The sequence below is a fragment of the Sebastes fasciatus genome, chromosome 12, assembly GCF_043250625.1.
Source record: "Sebastes fasciatus isolate fSebFas1 chromosome 12, fSebFas1.pri, whole genome shotgun sequence".
NCBI classification, from domain to species: Eukaryota; Metazoa; Chordata; class Actinopteri; order Perciformes; family Sebastidae; genus Sebastes; species Sebastes fasciatus.
The window spans coordinates 24,980,637-24,999,269 of NC_133806.1; the positions used below are offsets into that span (position 1 = coordinate 24,980,637).

Below are 18,633 nucleotides of genomic sequence, written 5' to 3' on the forward strand. Positions count from 1 at the left end.
GTAGAAGGCCAGTTCCTTCAAGAGACAGTCAGCTGGACTCAGTGCCTGTCGGAGGACTCTTTCAGTGCCACTAGCCAGCGCTGCAGTAACGTTACTGATCTCTGTTTCAGCGTCAGTTTATGAGATGGACTGTTTTGTTCTTACTTTTAACATTGTAAAACTCATCTTTACATCCAGGAACAATATTATAGTGTCCCCTCTTTTGTTTTCTTCTGTCCTGTGGCTCCTCAGTCTCCGTCTTTCACGGTCTCTACCGTTGTATCTGTGTAACTCAACCGAGCAAACCAACCTGGTGATGTCACAGGCTAGATTACTGCAACATGACGGTGCTCTTGTCACAAAAGATGAAACAGATCTTCTTTTTTCTTTTAAATACTGACATTTGTCATGTTTGTTATATAATAGTTCATTAAAGTGGAAATCCATTCAGTGAACCAGCTGAACTTGGCTTCATTTCCACTTTAAAATGAGCCACACTGCTAAAGTCGAGGCTCTAAGGTGGGACATACTATACAGTATAGTGTAGTAGTTTCATTGTTCATTCTAAGTGACTTTATTTCTGTTAAATAAGACAACTTGTAGTTCAAAACAAGTCCCGGTCAGAAATACAGATACAGAACCCAGCCCGAATACCAGCAGACGATGTCCAGATATAAAATATGTCTTGAAATACTGTGAACGTCCAACAAAAACTGGTACAGTAGAAACACATTCAGATAATCTGCAGACTTCTAAAAGAGATCCTGAATCCTGATCCAGCTAATGCTGATATTACCTGATCTTACATGACCACGTTTACATATTACACCTGTAGAGCATTTACACCCAAAAGGGTTTTTACACAAATATCCAGGGATTGATTTTGTTCTGATGTCTAAGAAACTACAGAACAGGAGGTTGAAAGGTCACGAAACACCAAGATCTGTACGTCTCTCCAACGACGTCTGTCAGACCAAACCAGCCTCCACACACATCTGGTAGAAGTGACCCTGCAGGCTGAGCAGCTGAGACGGGGAGTCCATCTCTGCTATGGAGCCTCGGTCCATCACAATAACCCTGACGACAGAGAGACAGGAGGACGAGTCAGAGAGACGAGTCAGAGAGACGAGTCGAACAGACAAGTCGGAGACAACAAGACAAGTCGGCGACAACAAGACAACTAGGAGACAACAAGACAAGTCGGAGACAACAAGACAAGGCAGAGACAATAAGTCAAAATAATGACATTAAAACAAAGCAGTATAGGTAGTACCTGTTGTAGTCCATGATGGTGTTCAGGCGGTGTGCGATGGTTAGGACTGTACAGTCATTAAACTGAGTACGAATGGTGGACTGGATCAGCTGGTCTGTCTTCAGGTCCACAGCTGCTGTGGCTTCATCCAGAACCAGGATCCTGGTCTTCCTCAGGAGAGCTCTGGCCAAACACAGCAGCTGCCTCTGACCGAGACTGCAGACCAAGACGTCACACTTTACATATAATATATATAATATAATATAATATAATATAATATAATATATATAATATAATATAATATAATATAATATAATATAATATAATACAATATATATAATATAATATAATATAATATAATATAATATAATATAATATATATAATATAATATAATATAATATATATAATATAATATAATACGCTTCAGAGCCGATGAATGAAAAAATCATAAAAACAGGAACATAAACTGCATGTAAATAAACACAATGATAGTCTGTCTCTCTTCCTATTATGATCCTCTGATCATTCCTGGTGTTGTGTTAGTGTTATATATCTGCCCCCCGGTGGTGGTCAGGTAAACCTAGTCCAGGTGTGCTGTAGGTGGATCTACCTGAGGTTCTCTCCTCCTTCACAGCACTGATGGTTCAGTTTTCTTGGCAGTGCCGACACAAAGCTGCTCAGATGAGCCAGATCCAGAGCTTTCCACAGATCCTCCTCTGAACAGGTATCAAAGGGGTCCAGGTTCATCCTCAGAGAACCAGAGAACAGCACCGGGTCCTGGGAATTAGAGGTCAGAGGTCACCTTAAAGCTTTTTACTGTGACACAAAACAACAGTTAATGTCATCACTCGACTGGACACCTGATCACAAGATTCACTGTTCATCAGTCCTGACAGGAACATTAGCAGCTGACAGAGTTCACATGTTCATTTATCTGATCAATGAAGGCGTATCTCATCTATTTCAACATTAAGGGGAAAGTTCTCCATTTTTAATGTGGACGTCCAGTCAGTGTTGATGGAGGAGGACTCGATGTTGATTCCAACAATGCAGTATTTTTACTGCAGTATATGTACTGCTGTACTTTTAGTACTGACCTGAGGAATGATGGTGATTCTAGAGCGGAGATCATGGAGGCCGATCTGAGCGATGTTGATCCCATCGATAAAGATTCGTCCCTTCGCTGCTTCCAGAATCCGGAAGATTCCCAAAGCCAGAGACGACTTCCCAGCTCCCGTCCTTCCAACGATCCCCACCTGCAAATTCATTATTCATTATTATTCAATAAATATTAAGATGATGAGCTGATTTATTTATAACTCAGGTCATAAAACTAGAACTGACAACAGTAAAAGTCTTATAATTGTATATATTGTTATATATTTGACCCTGTGTGTTTCTCCCTGACATATTTCCGTTGCCTTGTTATGGATAAAAACATATTTCACCTTTTCTCTGTCCTGGATGTTGATTGAGATGTTGTTTAAAGCCCAGTCCAGACCTTTACGGTACTGCAGTCCGTAGTCTTCAAACTGGATGTTTCCTGTGGTCGGCCAGGCCGCCGGCAGCAAACTGCCCTCGAGGGTCCACGCTGCCTGGGGAGACACATTAGGTCAGGAGGGCTAGAGGACCATCAGCCACAGCTCAGTAACGTCACATCAACAACACAGAGATTCAAAATGAAAGAACATTTCTACACTATAGACGTGCTGTTAGTGGATGATGACGTATAAACCAGCAAGCAGACCTCTTTGGGTGTGTTGTCGTACTCTTTGACTCGCTCCACCGACACAATGTTGTTCTCCACATCGGTCCAGGATCGAAGTATCCAGCTCAGGATTCCCGTCACCTAAAAATACACAAACACAAACGGCACCGTCATCCATCTGGTTTGTGTTTCAGGTGTAAACACAGGACTAAAGGTTCCTGTTCAACAAACACAAATACACAAAATGGTGCCCAACGGCAGCACTGTAAAAGATAAATTGAGGGCGTATAAATCTTTGGATGCCTATTGTTAACTATCCTTCAGTAAAGTCAGTCAAAAAGAGAGTCGTACAATATCGATGAAGCGTTTCAGAGATGGAGAGAAAGGGTTGCTAATAGCTTAGTCTTCTGTTAACAGCAGCCAATGGCTCACGGCTGCTGTTAGCAGAAGGCTAAATATTAACATTTACTCTCCATCTCTGAAACGTTTCTCCGATATTGTAGCTCGCTAGAGCCTCAAATCACAAATCATATCTGGATTCTGGCACCCAACAACACAGCAAGATGACATTTTAGATGTGTAACTGTAGTCCACTGCTAGTGTTAGCCTCCAGTCTTTCCTTTGTTTAGCCTCCAGCTAACACCGTGATGTCATCATGACATCCACACAAAAAGGGTCTATTAAATCTGTATTGTGTTGTATTAGATAAGCTTGTATGCACTGCAGGCATGTGATGAGGTTTTGTGTGGCAGATTTATATTTTAGATACTTGGATGGCAAATAGCCTACATACTAAAGCTGTAGAGTAAAGAGGTCATTCGTTTCTGATTAGTGAAATGTGTTCTCTCCCTGAGCTGTTCACACATTCTGGGTTGATTGTAAACCGTCTATAAACTTTATAAAACCAGTTGAGCTAACAGAGGTACAGTCAGAACCTGGAGAGAGTGTGTCACTGCTAATCCCACGATGCCGGGGCTCAGTTCATGCCGACCTCGCACCGACAGGATGGCTGCAGCCAAAACCAACAGGTTCCCCAAAAGCTCCAGATTCACCGCCAGCCATCTGACAGAAAGCAATTTAATTAAAAAAAACTGTCTGCAACAAATAAATACTAAAACATGTACAAAAATAGTATAACAATACTGTCAAACATTCTTGGTACTATTCAGGTGAAAACACTTTTACAACAGGTACAACATGACTGGAGCAAAATGAGAAATACCTGGTGGCAACGAAGCGAGGGAAGTAAGCTTCCTGGTTGTTGTCGATGCGATGGTCCGCCTGTAAGACGAAGCGTCGCTGTTCGCTGAAGGCTCGGATGACGCTGGCGCCCTGTACCGTCTCGTTGAAATGGCTGTAGATCGGTGAGCGACTCACAGCCTCCAATCGCCGCAGTTGACACGACGACGCCACGTAGAAACTCTGGAAAACCACGGAAAGTAATAATTACAAGAAGCTTTGGCTGCACCTCAGATAACGTTCAGGAGAAGCTGTTACCTGTATGAAGATGTAGATGCAGGTGAGGGGGAGGAGCACCAGCCCTGTAAAGGGCGTGGCCAGCAACAAAATGATGCAGACCTCCAGCAGCTTGAACAGGTAGCTCAGCATCATCTTCAGCCCGTCAGGAATCATGCAGTCGATGGCGTCGATCTCTTTGGAGAAGCGGTTCAGGAGGTTTCCGCTGGGTGTCACCTCAAAGAAAGACATGGGCGAGTGCAGGACGCTGTGGAGAAGATCGACGTGAAGGTGACGCGATGCTACGATACAACCCAGAGAGATGGCGAGCGTCGTCCCAAACATGGCCATCCCTGAAACACCACAGGCTGGTTAATTGGACAGTTTATCACAGAGCTCATAGACAGAGAGTGACATATACTGTATACAGTATGTATTTACTTGAGTAAACAAGGTTACATAGTTTACAGATGTTGTTTGTTGAATGTAAGCTGACTCTGAGGTGTCACATGGGTCAGAGCTTCCTGTATATGACGCTGTTTAATGGATCAAATGCTGAAATAACGTCTTAAACCCATGGATGTATTAAGAGAACTGGATACAGCATTGGAGGCTCTCGTTCATTCTTATGAGAGTTGCTCAGTGGATCATGAAGCCAAAATGGCTCGACTGCCGAGAGATAAAGTACCCGGATCATCCGGCGATCTTCTGCATAAAGTTCCCGGATCATCCAGCGATCTTCCTCATAAAATACCCTGATTATCCGGCCATCTACCGCATAAAGTACTGAGAGAAACTGAGAGAACAGGAAACTCAATGACATCTATAAAATCATTCAGAGCTTCTCTGTGTTTCTTTCAAAGTAATAAAATGTTCACAGGCTTTAAAACTCAAACTGTCATTTTAGTGGGCTTATATTTTAGCCTCTTACCCAGAGTCAGACGAGCTGATAGCTTCACTTCTGAGAGTCGAACTCTACCTACCCACCTACCCATCTGTCTATCTGTCATTGATATGAGGTATATGTGACCTTTGACCCACCCTGAGTGAAGCCGAGAGCTGCGAACACGCTCAGCTTCAGCTCGTGGTTAATCTGCGTGCCGTTTACGGGCGGCTCGTCAGCCCACAGGCTCAGCCAATAGTTGTAGGCCAACGAGGCGGCCTGCTGGAAGGCACATAGGAAGATGATGATCATGATGAAGGTCAGGCCGACGGTCCTGAAGTACTCTCTATACATCTGCAGCTTCACCTGACGACAGAAGAAGAACCTTGTTAATCTCACACAGTGTTGTCACTGTGGAGGTCTTGTTTTCATCCACTCATTAAACATCAGCCTCTACAGTCAATGAAAAACACTGTGGACTCTGTGTTGTTGTTTCCTTGTGTGTGGAAACTGCATCTTAAACATCATCATGGTTTTTAATCCATCATCAGATTCATTTGCCAAAACTTCACAGATCTTCAGATGAGGTTGAAACCTAATCAGACAACAAAAATTACTGAGTCTATTTCCTCAATTTCCTCAATTCCTCGTTTATGTTCCTCACTTTAGTTCCTAATTTTAGTTCTTCACTTTAGTTCCTAATTTTAGTTCCTCTCTTTAATTCCTTACTTTAGTTCCTAATTTGAGTTCCTCACTTTAGTTCCTAGTTTTAGTCCCTCAGTTCCTGAGTGTGATTCCTCACTTTAGTTCCTAATTTTAGTTCCTCCCTTTAGTTCTTAATATTAGTTTATCACTTTAGTTCCTCAGTTCCTAGGTGTAGTTCCTCACTTTAGTTCCTAATTTTAGTTCCTCACTTTAGTTCCTGATTTTAGTTCATAATTTTAGTTCCTCACTTTAATTCCTAATTTTAGTTCCTCAGTTCCTGGCTGTAGTTCCTCACTTTAGTTCCTAATTTTAGTTCCTCCCTTTAGTTCCTCAGTTCCTGGTTGTAGTTCCTCACTTAAGTTCTTCACTTTAGTTCCTAATTTTAGTTCCTCACTTTAGTTCCTAATATTAGTTCCTCACTTTAGTTCCTAATAGTTCCTCACTTTAGTTCCTCAGTTCCTCAATTTAGTTTCTAATTTTAGTTCCTCACTTTAGTTCCTAATATTAGTTCCTCACCTTAGTTCCTCACTTTAGTTCCTAATATCAGTTCCTCACTTTAGTTCCTCACTTTAGTTCCTAATATCAGTTCCTCACTTTAGTTCCTAATAGTTCCTCACTTTAGTTTCTCAGTTCCTGGGTGTAGTTCCTCACTTTAGTTCCTCAGTACCTGGCTGTAGTTCCTCACTTAAGTTCCTCACTTTAGTTCCTAATTTTTCTTCTTCACTTTAGTTCCTGATTTTAGTTTCTCACTTTGGTTCTTGTGGTCTTTAGTACAGGGAACTATTTGGTTGAAGAGGAGTGAACACAGTTTTTGTTTTTTGGTAAATCAATCCACTCTTTTTTTTTTTTTTACCATTAATGAACTTGCTTCTTTTTAATGTTTTGTGTTCTTTCTGTATATGCATGTTGATGCTGCTGCCTCGGCTGCTTTTAAAGACTTTTATGTTTAACTTCTTCATCATAGTTAATAATACTGATACAAACATTTCTCATAGTGATGAAAAGAAGGACCCACCCTCCCCGTGTGAGCCTTGTCAACCTCCGTAAGTTTCCCAACATTCTCAGCAGCCTCCATCTTCTGAACACTTGTGCTGCTCATATCACAGCTGGAACACACACACATAAACACACACACATAAACATCAGCAAACACAAAGACAGAAACACTCACAGAGACACACACATACAAACACACAGATCGGTGATGTGATTATAATGGGTTATGAATATTCTAGTTTTATATGTATTACATCACTGCAGACAACTGATCAAAGTTATTCTGCTGATCATCAACATCACTGCAGGGTTCAATGTTAATGCCCAACCGGCCCAAAGTCAATTAACATGAATAAATCAACCCTGAATATATCAACACTGAATAAATCTGAATCATAGTAGCTTCAAGCAGGAGTTACAATTTTAAAGTTTTAACTTTCAGTCAGTCAAGTTTTTTAGTAAAAAGCTCACAGACGTTAAAAACACATTCCCATCTAAATTCTAACCAATAATCAAATGATCAACTATTTTTTTCTAAGTTGTTGTTCCTCAGTAGTTTTTAACTATATTTAATGCATTATTAATGACATATAAGGCTGTATCATCATCATAAAAACATTTGAAGGTATGTTTGTCTTTTTACCTGATCAGTTGCTCCTGAGAAAGATCGATGGAGAAATCAGTAATACTGAGACGAGACACTGACTTCTTGCTGCCTACAACACACATATACACACAATTACACACACACACACACAAATTAAATTTAAATTGTAAACCAAACAAAACACACAATAGCCCCCTTTCCTGTTAGTAACCATGATGAGGTGTTTAGTGGGCGAAGCGTTCAGTGGAGGCAGAATAATTGTCTGAAGACGTTAGTTAACGCTGGCTAGTAACTATTGTTGTTGTTTTTTTTTTAACATTGGCTGAAGAAAATACTAGTTCCTCTCAATATGTAGCCTGTCACTCACTCTCCAGGATCACGAGTGTTAGTTGAGAAAGTTAACATTAACCAATGAGACCAGATTAGCCGACCCCTACGCCGCTGGAGACTACTTCAGGAGGAGTAGACGGCTGAGTACTGTCCTTTTATTCTCCTGATAGTTATGTTAAATTCAATGTCTTACTCTTGTCTCTAGGGGTGGAGCTCCTTCGGCGTTGTTTTCCATTGAAGGTGTGGATGAATTTGGCGAAGGCTCCTTTCCTGTCCATCAGTTCCATGTAGGAGCCCATCTCTGAGATCTGACCCTCCTCCATCACCAGGACAAGGTCTGCTTTAGACAGGAATCTGAGGCTGTGAGTTACCAGCACCCGGGTCTAAAAACAAAAATCAGTACACACGTTACATGTGAGTCTTTTATCCAGAGTGACTTTCAGTAAGTGGGTTCAACCCAACAATCACAAGAATCATGAAGGACATCAACCTCATTGACTATGCTGAACTGCTTCAAGTGGAGATCATAAGAGATAGAGAGAGGTGTCACACAACCAGGATGTACTGGTGGCCCCGGCTGCTCTTTACCAGAGGACCAACAAGATGATGGGGAGTGGTTGTGGGACACTCTGATCAGACCGTGGATACAGGTACAGGGTCTCACCTTGTCTTTGAGGAGTCCTCTGGGTCCAATGACTCGGTCAAAGATGTGTTGTCCCACGTGAGCATCAACGGCCGACAGCGGGTCATCCAGCAGGTAAACATCTGATTTCCTGTAGACCGCCCGAGCCAGACTCACCCTCTGCCTTTGACCTCCAGACAGGTTCAGACCCTTCAGTCAGTAGAAACATCATCAATACACAAACAGGAAACAGTCACACAGGCGACAGGAAACGGAGCTGGTACCTTCTCCCCGATCTCTGTGGCGTCTCCAGCGGGCAGAATGTCCAGGTCCGGCAGCAGAGCGCAGGCCTCCAGCACACGATGGTACCTGCTCTCCTTCCTCTCTCCGCCAAACAAGATGTTGTCCTTCAGAGAGGCGTTCTGGATCCAGGCCTGCTGGGGGACGTAGGCCACAGAACCCTGAACCGCCACAGGGAAAACACTAAGAAACGATTCTACTATAAAATACACACAACAGCAGTCAGTTTCATCATTTTAAAGACTTTTATGGGTTCTGTAAAACTCTGGCCTTTCCCATTTGGATCTGCTCCTAAATGTACTGGGTTCTTCCTCGGCCCATGCTACACCCTTCCACAAAGTTTCATGGAAATCGGTAGTTTGTTTGTAATCCTGCTGACACACCGAACTGAAAACATGACGACCGTGACGGAGATCATAATAAATGTTGTTTGTCGTCACCTTGATGGAGACGAAGCCACTCCTCCTCTCCATCTCTCCCAACAAGGCCGACAGCAGAGACGACTTCCCTGAGCCAACATGGCCCACCACGGCCACCAGGGAGCCCGTCTTCACCTTCATGTTGATCCTCTGCAGACACGGCAGCCCGTCATTGGTCCAGGAAAAGGACCCACCGTCGATCATCACACTGTCTCCATCTGCAGACAGAACATGGTTCTATGTGGTTCTAACACATGGTTCTACATAGAGTTCCACCAGTCTGTTCTAGTCTAGCCTTGTTGATCATTAGATTGTTGTGTATTTACATTTATGAATAAATTATTTTCTTTAAATGGCCGAACAATGAAACAAACACAACTAGAAGGCACTCCGACAGCGCAGACCTCCGCCAAGGCCACAACGTGTATCGCAATGTTAACGAAGGTGATAAATACTTTATGTATCTGCCTCTTATTCAGATCCACCAAACAGCTTACAGTTTTCCCCTGCTTCCAGTCTTTGTGCTAAGCTAGGCTAACAGTACTGGACAAACAGGTGAAACAGATTTTTGTCGGACAGGTGTGTGTGTGTGTGTGTGTGTGTGTGTGTGTGTGTGTGTGTGTGTGTGTGTGATGTCATACCCGTGCTATGAGGAAGTCTCTCCACGTTGTCAGACTTCAGTTCGTCTTGGCACAGGAAGTTTCCCAGACGTCTGAGTGAGACAACAGCCTGATCACAAAAAAAAAAAAATCTATCATAGACACATTAACCACAGATCAGTCATCTGATATTTTACAGAAAAATAAAGACACCAGAGGAGTGTTAACTATTCAATACTTCTACTGACACATTTCCACAGCATGGTATGGTAGTCGTACACCACGCCGTACACCACGCCGTACACTACGACGTACACTGCTCCGTACACTGCTCCGTACACTACAAGTACACTGCGTACACTAAATACTAAAGCACTAAATATTAAAGCAAAAGTTTAGATAAAATAACCCTTTATGTAGCTTGAACAGATTGACTGAGACACCCAGAACAGAGGTTTCTGATTGGCTGTGACTTGCCTGCATGGCGGTGCTCATGGCGAAGGGAAGCTGACTTAGAGGAGTTTTCAGGATGTTGATGAGAGCGATAGAAACAAAGATCTTCTGAGCATCCAGAACGTTTCGCTCGTCGATCAACACGTAGACGGCAAACACTAAAAAGGCGATCTGATCATAGAGGACAAGAAGAAGAAATACATATGTCAGAAATTTTTTTTTAAAAAACAGTCTAAAATTTTTTTTTTTTAAATGGTCGAAAAAATGTCTGAAAAATGTCTTAAAAAGTAAAAAAAAATTGGAAAATAGTAGAATATAATTATTAAATCATGTTTATCATAAAGTTATTTTCGATAAACTTTGAGGTAAATATTGGGGTAATTTGGCAGTAATTCCAAAGAAATTTCAAATAGGTTACTTGCCAATTATCACCGAATTACCATGAAATTTGCAGACCTGTAAAATGAAGTGTTACCCTCAGCTGTTCACATGAAAAGTGACAGGCAGAAGTTCACACACACCTGACCAATCAGTGAGTAAGGAGGGTGTGATGTCACAACGAGGTTTACCTGAGCAGCCTGAGGCCTGTACTACGAAGCGAGTTCAACATACCCAGGGTATCTTCTCATTATCTGGCTTCACTTACCCTAACAAACGAGATCTCGCTAAACTGTACTACAAATGCAGGAAGGACAGCTGGTAAAAAAAGAAACTCCGGATGTGTGAATGCGTAAATTAACTGATTTATTAATTTAACGGAATACTCAAAAGTAATTGCACTCGTCTAAATATAAATAGCGTTTGCAAGAATACTAGATAAATGGAATACACTTCTTTATACATTACCATTATCAGATGATGTCTATGGGCATTTAAACATCCTTTCAGCTGCTTCCCCCCTCTCTGACGGTGTGAAACGGACTCAAGAGCAAGTAAAAAAAATATATATATATAAAAATATAATTCAAAGTGGTAAACACCCACAACATACAGCCAGCTGTCCTTCTTGCATTTGTCAGTTTAAACTGTGTTGTTTTAAACTGGATTATGACTTAAACTTCTTCATATGTGTGTGATATTATCATACAATCACCGCACAGCGCTCTGATTGGTCAGTAGGAGGTGATTTCATACGAGTTGATCTCTTATCTGGAACATAACCTGCTCCGGAGCAGGTTAGCCGTTCAGCATAAGTTACCATGGTGATCTACCTCGATAAGAAGTGAACCAGCTTCGTAGTACCGAAAACCCAGAGTTAACCCTGAAGTTACCTCGATAACCGCAAATCCTGCTTCATAGTACAGGCCTCAGGTGTGAGACTCACCAGGAATGAGGAGGAGTTGAAGGAAGCCAGAGAGACGGAGTGGAGGATCTGAGACGTCTTCAGCGCTTTCAGTTCTCTGTCTCTCAGGATGCCAACACGCCGCAGGAACGCTTCCTCCCAGGCGTAGAACTTCAGGATCTTCATGCCACTCAGGATCTCGTTCATCAGTTTGATCCGACCGTCCATGAACTTCATCTGAGCCTCCTGAGACACACAGAGCAACACGTCGATCAGCTATTAACAGTCGTTTAATAGAGTAACTGAATCCAGACGATGAAACCGACCTCTCACCTGCAGTCTGCTTCTCATCTTAGCGATGAATCCATTCAGAGGAAAGATCAGAACCACAGCAGTGGTACCGGCCAGAGCAGACGGACCAAGGAGCTGTCAAGCAACCAATACCAGAGAGACAATCAATCAATCAATCAATCAATCAGAGGAAAGATCAGAATCACAGCAGTGGTACCGGCCAGAGCAGACGGACCAAGGAGCTGTCTACCAACCAATACCAGAGAGACAATCAATCAATAATCAATCAATTTATTCACACGCTGACGTATAGATGAGGTCACGTTTCACCTGAAACAACAGACACGTATGTATGACACGTTTATGACATCATTATGACATCACATTGTTGTTTTTTTTACCTGCCACAGGAAGTAGAAGCAGAGCGCGATCTCGATGGGCGTGACCCAGATACTGTTGAAATAAACCACGAAGTCCATCAGCTTCTGAGTGTCGGCTGAAACCAGATTAATGATTTCTCCCAGCGTACACCGGCGCTGCGCAGCGCCACTGACCAGCAGACACTGAGGATTCAAACACAGAAAACTTTATAGACACCACCGCTGACCAGCAGATCTCTGTAGCCCACTGCTCATCTCTGCTGCAGGATACATTAGCTGCTACTATCATTCCACACCAATGTCAGAGGGAGGGTTGCATTGTGGGTCTCTCTGTCTGTCTGTCTGTTACCTTCCTGTAGACGAGTCCCATGACGGCTGTCTTCAGTCTCATCCCGACAGTGAAGCAGTGAAACATGTACTGATGATGGAGGAGGGACTGCAGACAGGACAGCAGGAAGAGCAGCGAGGCGAACAGGAAACCTTTCCACATCTCAGCGTCTTTGTCCCGCATGAAGCCCAGCAGCAAACTGACAACAACAACAAACAATGAAAACAATCAACAAACTGTGAACTACAAACAACAACATAAATGATAAACACCAACCACATTAAATAAAAACAATCAAACTGTGATCGTCACCTGACCTCTCTGACTCACCTGACCTCTCTGACTCACCTGACCTCTCTGACTCACCTGACCTCTCTGATACTCACCTGACCTCTGACACTCACCTGACCTCTGATACTCACCTGACCTCTCCGACTCACCTGACCTCTCTGACACTCACCTGACCTCTGATACTCACCTGACCTCTCTGACTCACCTGACCTCTCTGACTCACCTGACCTCTCTGACACTCACCTGACCTCTCTGACACTCACCTGACCTCTGATACTCACCTGACCTCTCTGACACTCACCTGACCTCTGACTCACCTGACCTCTGACACTCACCTGACCTCTGATACTCACCTGACCTCTCTGACACTCACCTGACCTCTGACTCACCTGACCTCTGACACTCACCTGACCTCTGACACTCACCTGAGCACCTGCGGCACGGCGAACATGAAGGCGTCATGCAGGATGAGATACAGTGTCCCACCCAGGAAGTACAGTCCGAAGCTCCGCCCCAGAGCTTGCAGGAGGAAGAGGCCGTAGCCCCGCCCCTTCCTGTCCTTCCTCAGCAGCGGTGTTTTTTCTGTGGCAGAACCACCGCGCCAGGACTTGGACATGGACCTGGTACAGGACCGGGACCAGGACGGTCCAAAACCAGCAGGCTCCTCCCTGCAGAACACCAAAACAAACAAACAGGTACGATTAATTTTGGGGGGGCGGGGCCTGTACTCACCTGTAATGACCTTCACTTCTAACTCTGTTTTTCATCTGTTGACATTCAGATTAATAAATTAAATTAAATTAATCTAAATATTAAATGTAAAGTCTCGTACTGCAGCTGTTTGCAGTTCTGAGTCCATAACTTCTCAAAGTCAGTCATGATCCGGATCGATGAGTCCTGGTCCCGCAGAGACCACAGGTCTGCAGCCTGCAGGGGGTGCCGGTAACCCTGAACCACCAAACTGACAGGAAGACAAAACACAACACAACTTTTTATGAATAGTGATGTCACTATTTGTATTATTATTATATCAGAAGTAGTAGTAGTAGTAGTCGTCGTCGTCGTCGTCGTCGTCGTCGTCTAGTAGTAGTAGTAGTAGTAGTCGTCGTCGTAGTACTGGGCTGTGATGTTCATACCTGCTGAACCAGAAGAAGAAGAACTTGGAGAGAAACGAGGCGTCTTCTTCTGGACATCGGTTCTAACAAGAGAAAATAAGTCTCATATCATAGTTTTATAAAGACAAAGCACAGATCAATTTAAAAGGGTTGATATCGGCCACACAGCGTCTGAAGACTTCATAATGTGTTGTACCTGGATGTAGGTGTGCTGTACCTGGATGTAGGTATGTGTTGTACCTGGACGTAGGTGTGTGTTGTACCTGGATGTAGGTGTGTGCTGTACCTGGATGTAGGTGTGCGTTGTACCTGGACGTAGCTGTGTGTTTTACCTGGACGTAGGTTTGAGTGTTGTACCTTGACGTAGGTGTGTGTTGTACCTGGACGTAGATGTGTGTTGTACCTGGACGTAGGTGCGTGTTGTACCTGGACGTAGGTGCGTGTTGTACCTGGACGTAGGTGCGTGTTGTACCTGGAAGTAGGTGCGTGTTGTACCTAGACGTAGGTGCGTGTTGTACCTGGACGTAAGTGTGTGTTGTACCCGGACGTAGGTGTGTGTTGTACCTGGACGTAGGTTTGAGTGTTGTACCTGTACGTAGGTTTGAGTGTTGTACCTGGACGTAGGTTTGAGTGTTACCTGGACGTAGGTGTGTGTTGTACCCGGACGTAAGTGCGTATTGTACCTGGATGTAGGTGTTTGTGTTACCTGGACGTAGGTGTGAGTGTTACTTGGACATAGGTGTGAGTGTTACCTGGACGTAGGTGTGTTTTTCAGAGAGCAGTCGGCGGTCGGAGAAGCAGCTGAGAACGAGCACGATGAGTTGGAGGGTAAAACAGATGAAGAACGCCACGAAACGAACAGTGTCTGATAAAAAACCCTGAAACAGCGGAAAGGTCAGCTTTTAATATAAGATCTTCAATTTAAAATATTTAAATAAAACATGGTTGCCTCCATCAGTATTAAAAATAAAGAATTCCAAACTTCAATGAAAGGTTAACTTGAATTGTGTAAAAACATGAATTTAAGATTTGAATTTCTCTTATTGTTAAAATAGTTATAATATATACTGTATATATATAATAATTAACCAGAGAAAAACACTTTTCACATTCTTTAGTTTCATAGATTGTAGTTTTATATTTCAGCTGTTGTTTTAGGAAGATCTGATATTTTAAAAATAAGATCTAAATCCACTTTACGTTAATGATAGTTTACGTTAACTCCTCAAACCTCCTTCTTTCATAGAACTAAGTACAGAAACTTGAATATATACTGTATATAGTATAACTCTGCAGGCTCTTATTGATTGTCCAAGTTCACTGAAGTCTGTCGATCATCTGTCATTTCCAGGAAACCTTCTCTGTAATTAGCAGTTACATTTGAACTGCTTTCTAAGAAGTGACTAAGGTACGCTTCACACATCCAGAGGAGAGTAAGTTTAGAGCTGTGAAATACTGCAGCTGAAAGAGAAGAACTGAGAGAAGAACTCACATTTACACCTGATATCAACATGTGATCTCTATCTGGACATCTGCATTAACAATGTTAATGTGGCTGGAAATGTTGACATTAGTGGCTCAAACTAAACCAGGACCAACCGACCTCAGAAACAGACTCAGATTCAGAGCAGGTCGACATAAAAGAGACAGAAAACATGGATCCTAGTCGACAACAGACAGAAACAGCGCCGGTTTCTCCCCCACTAGCTCCGGTTCCTCCCACACCAGCTCCGATTCCTTCCCCACCAGTTCCAGTTCCTTCCCCACCAGAGAGGTGGCGTTCCCTGCCATATTTGTAACCTGCTGTATAGATTTAACCTATAACAGAGTGTAAATTATAAATAATAAATTATTGATACCTGATCGATAATCTGCTCGACATCAACCTTCAGAGGAACGAGGGAGCAAAGAACCAGAAGAGTCCAGAATAGGAAAAGGAGGACGGACGAACGACTGCCCTTCATTCTCTCTACCTGGATTATAACAACAGCAAGAACCTGAGGAAGAGGAGGAGGAAGAGGAAGAGGAAGAGGAAGAGGAGGAGGAGGAAGAGGAGTAGGAGGAGGAGGAGGAGGAGGAGGAGGAGGAGGAGGAGGTTTCAGTGAATGTATTAAACAGCAGACTAGAAACGGTTTTGATTTGATCGTTTCCAGGTGACCATCCTGAGCAACCATTGGTGGATCTGGCCCATTGCCATGGCAACCAGTACCTGAATGAAGAACCAGTGACGTACCAGAGTGAGGCTCCTGATCAGCGGACCCATCAGGATCAACATGTGGTTCTGGATCTCTTCATTCTTCACCAGGATGTAAAACATCTCCAGAAGACCAAAGGAAGCCAGACTGAGACCAAGGAGCTGCAACAGAGTCAACAGAGTCAACAGAGTCAACAGAGTCCACATAGACCACGGAGACTAGATTCAGACCACAGACACCTTAGAACAGAGACACCAAAGTTAGACAAGAGAGACCTCTGAGTCCTGAACCTGGACCTGTTTCCGTACCGTCTTGCTGCAGCAGAGTCTGGACAGCGGGATGATGCCTCGGTGTGGGCGGAGCTGCAGGTACAACAGGTAAAGAGGAGAACAGGTCCACAGGTAAACACAGGGGAACCACACCAGCACAGTGTGCTGGAAACACTGGGTCAGGTCCGGTTGGGAGGTGTACCAGGTCAGGTTCCAGTCCTGAAACCAGAAAACATCGTCAGTGTTCTAACAGTTAAAGGGACTGTTTGTAACTTCTTACACGTATAAATCACCCGGGTCGGTGTCCCATGCGCGCTCGCGTGTGGCTACGCTGTTCAGACGAGACTCCAACACAAACTACAGGGAAGCACCAAAACCGGAAAGTTCTATCTAGTGAAGCCCGTCTTGCAAAACAGTGTTGGCCGCGGTCGGAGGACGCGGAGGAGACCGCAGCTTTGGTCTCCAGGACCGGAGTCTCTGCTGTACTCTGCTCCTCTGCATGCCTGCCTTCACTCATCTCGCTCCACCTCACGTGCATGCGCGCACACTCCACACTGCAGAAGACTTTCGTAGCTCTGAGAATATCTAGTGAATGTAGAGTGGACGTTTGTGCAGAAATAACTGCTGCAGCTCCTCCAGACCGACAGAGGTTTCCCGTGTCTTGTGAACTGACGGGGCTCCGCAGCGAGTAACGTTATCGTATCCGACCGGGTGCCGGTGTCTCCCCTGTTCCCTCCGGCCGCGGTCAGGAGGCTGAGGCAGGAAAAGCCAACACTAGGATCAGCAGTGATTCATGGAGAGACCTTTGTCTGGTCAGCTAACATTACTGCCAAGGAGGTGAAATATAGAGTGATATTGTGGTTTTAGCTGACGTGTGTCGCCTCACTGTGTTGAGCGATGCTCGTTCATGTCTATTTAGAGCGAGCAGAAGCGCGAGTCCGACGCTGACTTTCGTTGACTTAACGGCCACAGGTGTCGCTGTTAACAAGCATTTCTGATTGTTACAAACAGTCCCTTTAAAGACTGATCTGAGTCCACATAAACAGGTTCAAACTAACCTTCCTGTCTCCTTTGAATTAAATTAAACATACATATAATACGTTTGAATTTAACATGTGATTTGCTCATTTAAATCAGTTCATGGTATTTAATCAGACACATTATATTTATTAATAATATTAATTTAACAGCTGTTTAATGTGAAACTCACCCAGAGAGGATCCAGACCGCTCCCACTGCAAAGGTCCTCCATTTATGTAACTCTTCTTCTACTATCTTTCTTCTTCTACTGTCTTCTTCGTCTTCTTTTTCTTCTCTTGTGAACTTGTGATCATTTTCCAGAGAATTCTGCTGCTGCTTAAAGTTTCTGTCAGATATAAACACTGTGGTGAGAATACTCCTCTCTCTCTCTCTCTCTCTCTCTGTCCGGTTGGATGGAGATACAGCAGACGGTTACACTCTTTAAAATGTAGTATGTGAACTTGTAAAACGGTTTGTGTAAAATAGGCGTTGGTGTAATGGATACCAAACTTGTGACCTTAGTGATGCTGAGTGAATGAACCCTTAGATGATGGTTCTATGAATGTCATTTACAATCTCCACAGGTTGTCCGGTAAGAACATGGATATGATGACGATGTATCAATTAGTCCAGGTCACACACACTCTCTTTGAGATACCACTCATTTATTAATTGAAGATGGTTTGTAAATCCTTTTGAATAGTGTGGATAGTGTGGATAGTGGTTACTAAATACAGAAAATAAAATAGAAAACATGAGCAGGTATTAGTAACATGAAGTAATAATAAACAAACAGTATTGTATGAAATACAATGCAAGCTAAACAGTTTAAACGGGAGTAAAAGGAGGAGAACGCAGCCTTCTCAACTATAAGGGAGCGTCAACAAATAACAGACTCAGGCTCTCATGCAGTACTATGAGCAGAGTGCACACAGAGGGTGATATGATGAATTGTGCGACGGCCCCTTAATGACGGCCGTGTATGCCCGTTCACTGCGCTGTTCTAACTTAAAGGGTTGTTGACACAGAAACACACAACTTATCATTCAAACTATTATAGAACACGAGCATGAGCATTATAACATGATACAGGTGACTTTAGAATTATTATAACGATGCAGTTACTAAACAATAGACAACTATAACAAATACT

At 43.4% G+C, this 18,633-nt stretch overlaps 2 protein-coding genes across 3 annotated transcripts in view; one reads left to right on the forward strand and one right to left on the reverse strand.

The window, feature by feature from the left end:
• Window positions 1–18,633, forward strand: part of LOC141779470 (transmembrane protein 79-like) — a 114,162-nt gene that overhangs the window by 31,615 nt on the left and 63,914 nt on the right. The window lies entirely within an intron of this gene.
• On the reverse strand, window positions 27–17,822 carry LOC141779460 (multidrug resistance-associated protein 1-like). Of its 2 annotated transcripts, XM_074654308.1 has the most exons (30): window positions 17,671–17,822; window positions 16,500–16,679; window positions 16,230–16,352; window positions 15,856–15,993; window positions 14,749–14,874; window positions 14,018–14,079; window positions 13,714–13,842; window positions 13,307–13,549; window positions 12,612–12,789; window positions 12,284–12,445; window positions 11,925–12,017; window positions 11,634–11,837; window positions 10,334–10,480; window positions 9,899–9,986; window positions 9,279–9,475; window positions 8,823–8,999; window positions 8,581–8,748; window positions 8,110–8,299; window positions 7,623–7,695; window positions 6,999–7,089; window positions 5,437–5,644; window positions 4,438–4,748; window positions 4,163–4,362; window positions 3,876–4,002; window positions 2,980–3,081; window positions 2,681–2,827; window positions 2,330–2,488; window positions 1,843–2,009; window positions 1,253–1,447; window positions 27–1,056 (listed from the first exon to the last, which is right to left on the reverse strand). In XM_074654308.1, exons 1-30 carry the CDS (start codon window positions 17,710–17,712, stop codon window positions 948–950), a joined length of 4,536 nt encoding a protein of 1,511 aa, XP_074510409.1. In that variant the 5' UTR covers window positions 17,713–17,822; the 3' UTR covers window positions 27–947. The 2 variants fall into 2 exon arrangements, with proteins under 2 accessions (XP_074510409.1, XP_074510410.1); XM_074654309.1 differs by lacking the exons at window positions 14,749–14,874; window positions 15,856–15,993; window positions 16,230–16,352; window positions 16,500–16,679; window positions 17,671–17,822 and adding an exon at window positions 14,260–14,596 and having other exon boundaries at window positions 14,018–14,192.